The sequence below is a fragment of the Anticarsia gemmatalis genome, chromosome 1, assembly GCF_050436995.1.
Source record: "Anticarsia gemmatalis isolate Benzon Research Colony breed Stoneville strain chromosome 1, ilAntGemm2 primary, whole genome shotgun sequence".
Taxonomy (NCBI): domain Eukaryota; kingdom Metazoa; phylum Arthropoda; class Insecta; order Lepidoptera; family Erebidae; genus Anticarsia; species Anticarsia gemmatalis.
Window position 1 is genome coordinate 8614030 of NC_134745.1, and position 10228 is coordinate 8624257.

Genomic DNA, 10228 nt, shown 5'->3' on the forward strand with positions numbered 1-10228 from the left:
GGTTAGCCGAATATAATTTCGACATTCAATATAAGCCCGGAAAACAAAATAATAATGCGGATGCTCTCTCTCGAATTAAAATAAACGCTTTAGAGGAAACGTCATCTATGATTGTCAATACGGGACAACGAGACGACACTATAATTATCTCATCGGACGATGAGACGCGTTCGGTTCGATCAATCGAATCACAGTATCCCGTACCTTCTATAAGTAGTGGTACACTTACGGCATCTGAAAAACCAGATTCACAAATTATAACAGTTCATTCTGAAGAAAATATGGATTCATCAGATATACCGATATTACACGAGGCTATCGATACAAAGCCGAATCAAATTCTAGTATTTACTTGGAATAAAAACGAATGTTTTGTTAAAAAGTTATCAAGAGATAAACAAAAGATTTTAGAAGTTCATTTACCAATAAATAATACAGATTTAATAAAACAATTCTTAAAGGAATATATTCGACCAAAAATTACATATTTTATTTATTTTGAGGATAAGAAACATCGCGAACAGTTTTCTAATATTGTAACAAATATATTTAAAAAGGACTCTATTAAAATTCGCGAATGTACGGAACGAGTAATTTACGTTGAAGATGAAAATGAACAACGCGATATAGTATTAAAATACCATCAGGGAAAAACCTGCCATCGCGGAATTAAGGAAACAATCGCGCACCTTAAACGGACATTCTGTTGGAATAATCTAGATTCAACTGTCTCTAGTATAATTAATTCGTGTGAAACTTGTAAAAAGATGAAGTACGATAGAAAACCCTTAAAACCGGAATTACAACTAACACAAACTCAATCAAAACCTTTCGAGGAAATTTTCATTGATTTGTTTTCAATAGAAGGTAAATACTTCTTAACAGTAGTCGACGCATTCAGCAAATTAGGACAGGCGTTTGAAGTATCTAATAGATCCACACCGGAGATTATTAGAGCATTAATAAAATACTTTTCAATTTACGGCATTCCAACCAAAATAAGCGCTGACCCAGGTAGCGAATTCAACAATAATTTATTAAAAGAAATGTTAACGTTTTACAAAATTAATCTTCATATAGGGACACCTCATAACCCTAATTCTGTGGGAATTGTAGAAAGGTTCCATTCTACTATTATAGAGATTTATAGACTCGCGAAATATGATAGGAAAATTACGGACGCAGCAACCGTAATGACTTATTCCATAATGTCTTACAATCAATCAATACATTCAACAACGGGACTTACACCATTTGAAGTCGTGTTTGGTCACACCGAATCGTCTTCTATGTTTAACGTAGATTTTAACAAAAGTTATACGCAACAGTTAGTTAAGGAACATGTTAAGAGAACCAAATATTTGTATAATTACCTCCATGATAAAATGCTACAATCCAAGCAGAAAATAAAGGAAAAACGAGGCGGTGAAACTAAATTTAACATTAAAAAAGGAGATAACGTGTTTATTAAAGGTGTTAATACCAGACGGAGCAAAGACAAACCCCGTTATCAACCCGCGAAAATAATCAACGAAATGAATAGGAACACAGTCACTGTTCAAACGCAAAACCGTACGCATAAAGTTCCTATTAAAGATATAAAACGTCCTTCGCAGGTACGTCCTGTGGATGATGACCCATGTAGCCCTAAGCCAGGCCCTTCAACTGCAGCAAGTTGAGGACAATCCCGGCATCCTTCCCGTGAAGGAAGGTCAAGCTTCGCTTAGTCTTTACGACTGGAATATCATTAAGAAATTAGACTTAGAACTAGTAAGTAGTAGTTTGAAATATAACGTAGAAAAATATAACCAATTAATTACTTATATAAACGATAAGTTAGCTTTATACACATTAGATGGTAGTATTGTAGATGCTCATTTACAAACCGAATATCTTATGAATTTAACTATAGACAAATATAACCAGTTAGTTCCTAGTGTTAGAATAAAACGAGGATTGATTAACCCCATTGGCTCACTTATAAAAGCTATAACAGGTAACTTAGATCACCAAGATGCTTTAAGATACGATCATTTGTTAAATAAAATAGAATCAAAACAAAATGCACTTGTTAACAAAATTACTCTTATTTCCGAAATAGTTGATACTTTCGTAAATACCACAAATTCCACAAGGAATAACTTCATAATTCTTGATAAGACTATACAGGAAATAGAAGAAATTTTAAATGCGACTCAATTCCAAAGGAGTAAGAATTTAGTCTTAAACACTTTTAATTTGTTGATACATAACTTCGAAATATTACTTGTACGTTTAGACGAGGTAGAAACAGCCATAGCATTTAGTAGACTGAATGTACTGCATCAATCGATATTAGACTCAGACGAATTATATAATGTTTTAAAGGATATTGAGAGCACAGATAAGTTGATTTTCCCAGTAACTAAGGAAAACTTAATTAAGTTAGAAAATTGTATAAATATTAAAGGTTATGTGAAAGGCAAACAAATAATTTTTATAATGACAGTTCCTACAGTTCAGTTAGATGTGTTCAGTTATTATAAACTATATCCATTCCCTATGTATAATCCTCACATAAACCTTACCTTCCTGCTTACCTCCAAACATTCCTTCATCCTAACAAAAGGGTCGAAAGTATTACCACTCTCTCAGCCATGCAGAGAAGTCGACGATGGAAAGTTTCTATGCTATGAAACTTACATATCACCTGAAGCAGATAGCCAGTGCATCGAAGACTTAATGAAATTCACAACGCCGATTACATCGTGTTCTCCATTATGTGTCGAAACATCCGACATTAAGATAAAATCGATTCAACCAGATTCTTGGATCATATACACAGGTTCGCGTACAGCTCTCACGGAAATCTGTGAAAACGACATGAGTCAACACGTCATCATGGGCACTTATCTCTTGAGCCTCAACAACGCTTGTGAAGTTAAAATAGGCAAGCTCACACTACGGAAACGTCGTGTTCAAACAGGCGAATCAGTCTTCAGCAGTACACCGAAGATACATCTGCCAAAGATCACCACGCCGCAAGACATCACGCATAAGAAGTCAATCAACTTGAACCAGATCGATTTAGAAAATCTTCAGTTCCTGACACATGTGTTGAAAGACAAAAGTGCAGTGCTAAATAGTGAAAAAACAATTTGTGAATGTGCATAGTATAAGTTTAGGAACTATAATAATCTACCTCATTTTAATCATTGTATTAATTATTTCTGTGTATCGTTATAAGAATGTATTATTGTGTCAAAATCGACGTCCTAAAGAACGTGATTTTGAACTTACGGAGGGAGGAGTTATGCGTCCCAGTCCCATGCATCATACGATACTAGTAAACTGAAACGCATCACGCCACTCGCCATAGCCACTCGAGCTGATCCATTTCTCAATAACTAATAAGACAAATAAACATTCGATTCTTGCTACTGGTCATATTGCCTCTTAACTAATAAAACTAATAAACATTCGATTCTGGCTAATGGTCATGAGACTCCATGAGGTGAGGTCTCACCGATACACACATGTAAAGCTCGTAATCGAATATAAGTGCATGTCATTTAGACCTAAGGGTTCTGTTCCGCATCTCACGCTCGACTGTACACTCGTTTAGTATTAAGATATTTTAAATAAAGTATTTTTTATTAAGAAACGCGAGTGTTAATATTTGACTACCTAAAGTATAAGTATAAGATGTTTTTTTTTCTTTGCAGAATATAGCGCTCATTATTTCTTTAGTAGGAGTACTAGCAATGATGTACTTCCAGTATTTCTTTAAACTAAATCAAAAAGAAAAGCCGAAGCCGCCACATCCTAAAGAAACAACGCCATCTTCTAAAAATGTTAGCAGTTATGCCCTTGAAGCCGTCAATCATACAGGAAATAATGAAATTCAGCCCGTAATAAATGGAAAGCCAACTGTTAAAGGGGACCATGCAATAGCTAATGGAGGTCACAATTTGAAAAAAGCTCCTCATACCGTTAATGGTGCGGGTCATGCAGGCACAGGCAAACCTCGAACATCGTCAATTATTAACGAACAAGGCAAAGAAGTTGTAAGAACTGCCAGGTCTAGACTGATATATTATTTACGTATGCCACTTCTGTACGAAACCAGTATGTTGTAAGTATGATACAATCCAATTTCGAAATAACTAGGTAAGTATTACTGGGTATACCTATTTGCTGATTCTTCTTATTTCTTCTTCTAGATACGTGTTCTCTCGATTATACTGGGCTCTAAGTTTAATATATGTGCCGCTTTTCTTAGAAGAGAGGTTGAGTGTGAATCCTACCGCTGGGTCACAACTAGTCGCCAGTGTCCCCCTAGTCGTATTTGTATCTTCAATGATCTTCACTGTTTTTATGAGGAGCAAGATCCTCAACTTTGGAAATTATGTAAGTATCCACAAAACTGCTAAGTAATGTAATCACAGACAATTGCTTAATTTTATTATTTTACCTGCACCGTGTTTAAACTGAAAATTTCTACAGACGCTTTAGATTTTAGTGGAGGAGAATCGTATGATAATTCGCGTCAGTAACATATTATGCTAATGATTGAAATTATTTCCACAGATAGCGTACCTAGTAGGAAGTATTATAAGTCTGATTAGCTGTTTATGGATTGCTTTAGCAATCAATCACAATGCCGATGTAATGCAAATATATTTCGTCGCTGCACTAATAGGTAAGGGTCATGAACTTTTAAAACATTTTTATTTTCACCCTAGTTCAATTCAAATGCTTCTTTACTCGTCTCCGTGCTGCTGTTACCATTTTCACTGGTAATATGGCAAATGAACAGCAAGCAATAAATTCTTGTTAACGACCAAAATGTCTAGCTTTAGTATTGAACATAATAATATAGATGCAAACGATACGTGTAGGTACCTATTATGTTAATCTGTGCACTTGAGTAAATCCAAAATCCTTATCCTAACTGTTGTCCCTGCATATATCAGAATTACTATGAAACACACACACAGTTACACTGTCCACTGTCTGTTCACTGTTACAGTTGTCCATATATAGCATTTTGTCCCTACAAATTGTTGTCTACGAAGCTAAAACGTGTATGTTTTTCAGGTGCGGGAAGTTCAATCACACTCGTCTCGAGCCTGTGTGTGACCGCAGATTTAATAGGTCCTAACTCAAACCACGGTGCCTCAATTTACTCCATTGTCACCTTTGCTGACAAGTTAGTCACAGGTTTTGCAGTCGTCGCCATTGAAAATTAGTACGTATTACTTAGTTATTTTAATAGTAAAATGCAGCATTACGTTCCTATAGGAAATCGCACTATTCGAACCCACGACTTCCTGCTGTGCTGCTGATAGCGACCGCTATTATATAGCGCTATGGTATTGTATTGCGAGGTGGAGTAGTGGTGGTAGTAGAGCTACCGGGTTCGATTCTCGGATTTTTCACATACTTACTTCAGTAGAAGGCGTACAAGAAGTCCTAGGATGAATGTGGTAAACCAGAAGAAATGAATAAAATACTTAGGTACAGACACTTATAAATTATATTTATGAATGTTATAATTATGACTTTTTTCTTTACAGCAAATGTAAAAACGCTGTAGATTGTCCACAATATTATAGAGGAGTTCTGACGTACGCTTGCGGTGGCAGTGCGATCCTCGGCATATTATCCCTCATGGTAGCACATCGAGGACTCCAACATAAAATTGAAACACACCTGTAATTGTTGACTAGTACATGTGATAATTATATTTCTAATGATTATGTACAGTTGAGTATTTTTTTATAAATAATGAATATTGTATACAGTAGACCTATCCTATATGGGACTGACCACATTTATTCAACACTGACTGCACTCTGAAATGATTCAGCAAAATGTGAATGAAGCTGAGTAAATGTGGTGCACCCTAAATTACCATTACAATTCTTAATAAAATTTTTACTGATACAGAAATTTATTAAATTGGTTTGATTTGCAATACCTTGATAATATTATATTATAATGGTTTGATACACACATTTCTAGAAAATCAGGTTTAAAAGTATTCCTGTTTTTGTATTACGACTCTTACACTCTTAAGTTAAGATCTTCACTACATATTACTAAACAATTAAATACAGACAAAAATAGTTTTGGCAATATTTAAATTGGAATGTTCTTTTGTCATTGAACTTGTTCCATACAACATCCCCCATTTGTGGGGTTGATGATACAATTTAACACACACATTTTCACTTATACATGCTACAAGGTCTTATAGCATCCAATTTAAATACATCTACAAATGGATCATGAAACCATTGTTTGCTTTCGGGTTGAAAGAATGTGACATTAATATAAGGCCTTTTATATTTCTTTTTAGCTTCTTTAAACAGATGCCGAAAATTTCTCTCGTTTGTTTCAGTTGTTTTGGCCTGCATATAAACACAATATAAATTACTACATTTTTCCACTAATGTAGTAGGATCAACTAAACCATTGTTTTGAAATTGGGCTTCATCCATTACATGAATATTCTCTAGAGTTGGACATTTACTGAATGTATTAAATAATGTCACAAAATCAATTCCTTTATCAACAATTCTTATGTTTTTCACTGATTTACTTAATGTCAAACTACCAGAAACAGCTAATGAACATGGTGATATTGCAAGACCTTGCAGATTTACAGTGACAAGCTGAATACAACTCCGAAATAGAACATGAAAGAAATTGTAATTATATCTTCCAAAGCCAACTAAACTGAGATATGTCAGTTTTCTTAAATAAGTACAGCGTTCTAACAAAGCAATTACTGTTATTCCTGGATATTTAAATTCTATTGTTAGTTCTACTTTGCCCTTGTCTTTAAATGTCTCATCATAATTCAATAAATAATTTGGAACTGCAATCCTTTTCTTACTCATCTGACGTAAATCATGTATTTGACTGGAATGTGGCCTCGGTACACTGTAGAACCAGTCATTTTTTAAAATATCCTCTCTTTCAGGAAATTCTTGCAAAGTATGAGGAAAGTATTGCTTTAAAAATGTTGTTAGTTTAACATAGAAATTTTCATCAAATTTTGTTTCTTTTTTCCACAGCATATAAAGCACATTTCCAATGAGATCTAAACCAAATTCATACACCGTCACATCAAATGTATCCTGGAAGTAATCCTTAAACATTGATGATGCAATGACTTTTGGTGGGCCAAACTGTTTTATAGTAATGATTACATACTCATAGTTATTCAAGTCAAATTGTGACAACACATTAATAGATTCTGCAAATATATTAATATCACCAGGTTTTTTGCTTGTATGCCTGAAATTTAACAAGTAAACAGTAAACTGATCAAATACAGGATTACATATTTCAGAAATTGTTTCATAAAGATAGCGCCAATTGGTATTTTGGGCCACTGTATATGTCAGCTGATGTAAATGTGCCTTAGAAAGTACAGAAAAAGGTAAATTACAATACAATAAAGTGATAGGAGAACCAACAAAATGAATATTCTCAAAGTTTCCTAAAGCAGTTTGAGCCTGCAACAGAGCATCACGTTGGAGATACTGGTTACTGGAGGCAGGTCCATAATTTATAGTTAAATCCTTTATGCTTGGACAAGCTTCATGTATATCTATAACATCCATAAACTGTAAATTGGTGTAAGACACATCCAACACCTTTAAATTTTTCAACTTTCTTAATCCAGGTAGACATGTTGTTTTGAATAAGTCAGGAACACCACAAATAATAAGTACTCGCAAATCATGTGAAATATGTTTGAAAAAATTCAGTTTAAATGAACTGATTGTGGCCATGACATTTTGGGACAAATTGCAGTACTTTATTAATCCAGGCGTACATATCAAATTTCTTAAAGTTTTGCATGTATCATAGAGTCTTCTCTGAGATACTGTATCCAGCATCTTAACTATTATGATTAGAATTTCTACCGGTAAATCTGTTAGCGACATGTTGGAACTGAAAGAAAAACGAAACTATTATTTGCTGGTTTTTTAGGTACCTAGTTAAAAATACACATCATTACTTAATTTAAATTATTCGCAATATTTAAGAATATTAAGTAAAATCTTAACAACGGCGCAGAGTAACAAATAACAAGTTACTTACTTGATACAAGCAGACAAATCAATATCATTAAAATTTGCTCAAAATAGCCTCTTTGATGACAGGACTTTTGGTAGATGAACACAACACGTACTCCGATATTCCATTTGGGTTAATAAGCTCGTCATACATATTATATTTGATCTAACTTAACATTATCGAGATCGGTATCGCCGGCGCGTTATCGCGACATTTGTACTTGCATTTAGAGCTACATTCATGCTCGTGTCCTACCAACCGGTACGTTCTACGCACGTATTTAGGTACTATTAGGTAGTTCGGTATTCGCAATTCGGTACCTACCTAGATATCGAGTACGGCTGACCGGCTTATTTATTACGGTTTACTGTCAAAACTAAATGTCAGTTTTCAAATATTACCTAATATATAAAAAAAGAAGATTATTGCAGGATTTCAGATTTCTATCCCAATATTGCAGCAGTCGAATTAATAGAACTTAAAAAGTAGGTAATAATTATAACTACCTGCCGAAGCTATTGGCGGAATCGGTAAAAAGTCAGAATAACTATCGAATGATCGAACTAAACGAAAATAGGATTGAGAATCTAGCTTTATAATATATGCTACTTTGCCTTTGGTTAAGGATACCCACTACATATCCGTTTCGTATAATTTCCTTTTGGCCAATATTCCGACCAGCAACTGTGCAAGGTTTGTTAATAGTGCCCAAGGATTTGCGGGATTGGAAAAAACCTTAGCCGTGACATAGCATAGCTGCATAGGTACCTATATGAATTAAGGAACACGATCAGGTCGATAAGGCTAACTATACTAAAAATGATTTTAAAATGCAGTTTGTTTAGTAGACGAAATTGTCTTGTTTTTAAGTACCGTAAAACGGGGTGAATAGAAACGATTTTCAACTTTGTCTTAAAAATTTGTTGCGAATTACTTGTTATTTTTATTGTCGGGTTCTTTTATATCATGTCCGGCGCCATGAAGAAAGAGCTAAAACCATATTTGTTCAAAAATATGCATAATTTTACGATATTTCCTTAAAAAAATGGTCATTTTCTATTCACCCAGCGATAGGGGTAAATCGAAACGACCAAAGGGGTGAATGGAAAAACTGTTAGGGCTGCCAAAGACGACTTATCCAACATACTGAAAAGGGAGGTTGTGTGTTTAAAAATTTAAATAACCGTTGATAATTACTTTAACTCAAAAAATAAAGCAAGATAACCTAACTCACTTTCATACTATATGCAGTAGTTTGCCGTTATAACTTTGATACAGTGATAATTGTGAAGTTCAGAAGATTAATGACTATTAATTTTTCATTGTTTATGTTAATTTTGTTTACAGTTTTTGACAACCCTATTTATTAATCTCTATTCACCCCTCACTCGTTTCTATTCACCTCTTACGCGTTTCTATTGAACCCTGCTATGTTTCCATTCACCCCATACTGTAGTTCTATTCACCCTTCAAACGATTCTATTCACCCCGTTTATACAAAAAAATGACTGTTTCTGTGATTTAAACATATTTTGTAGGTTTAAAAGCGTTTTTCCAATTAACAATATTGTATCTTTATAGATTAATATACACCTAAAGAGATAAACACTTCAAACAACTCATTAGAAAAGAAATCTCACTTTAAATCCAAAGTTTAGGGGGTCGATATTAAGGCATTCGAGGACGGTTGACTTTGAAGCAATTTTTTGGGTATAAATATCAATTTAAACATTTAAACAATTATGACACCGCAGAGAAGTAATATCGACGTGTAATCATTTCAAATTTGAACAAAATTCTTCAACGAGGAGTACTCAAATATTGGCCTTGAAAACTTTCCTGATTTTTTTTCTATTCACCCCGCGAATTCTATTCACCCCGTTTTACGGTAATCATTTTTGTTCTTTAACAAAACTTTTTAGTTGAATGAACTTTAAGTTGCAATTATTATTTCGTTTTGAACATTCATTCAACAACAATTAACTAACTACAACATTAATCTTATCGAGAATACCTGTAGTCTCCCCTCCTGAATATTATTATGTTTGAAATGCGGAAGTGACGTTTTATAGTTGGTAGCAATGGCTTCGTTTTCCTACTAGTGATGTATCAAGGAAGTAGCATAATAATTATTACTTCTAGCATTCCTCAC

The 10228-nt window shown here is 34.1% G+C and overlaps 2 protein-coding genes across 5 annotated transcripts in view; one reads left to right on the forward strand and one right to left on the reverse strand.

Moving 5' to 3' along the window:
• LOC142974717 (major facilitator superfamily domain-containing protein 12-like) overlaps positions 1 to 5934 on the forward strand; it is a 61746-nt gene extending 55812 nt beyond the window's left edge. For all 4 annotated transcript variants that reach the window (XM_076117213.1, XM_076117221.1, XM_076117206.1 and 1 more), the window contains 5 exons: positions 3705 to 4114; positions 4203 to 4389; positions 4570 to 4681; positions 5080 to 5230; positions 5559 to 5934. In XM_076117213.1, the coding sequence (XP_075973328.1) occupies positions 3705 to 4114; positions 4203 to 4389; positions 4570 to 4681; positions 5080 to 5230; positions 5559 to 5700 (1002 nt within the window). In that variant the 3' untranslated portion in view covers positions 5701 to 5934. The remainder of the gene's footprint in view (positions 1 to 3704; positions 4115 to 4202; positions 4390 to 4569; positions 4682 to 5079; positions 5231 to 5558) is intronic.
• On the reverse strand, positions 5501 to 8570 carry LOC142974708 (uncharacterized). The gene is made up of 2 exons (XM_076117184.1): positions 8101 to 8570; positions 5501 to 7950 (listed from the first exon to the last, which is right to left on the reverse strand). The coding sequence occupies exon 2, from the start codon at positions 7941 to 7943 to the stop codon at positions 6213 to 6215; it is 1731 nt and encodes a 576-aa protein (XP_075973299.1). The 5' UTR covers positions 7944 to 7950; positions 8101 to 8570; the 3' UTR covers positions 5501 to 6212.
• Positions 8571 to 10228: the final 1658 nt, after the last annotated feature.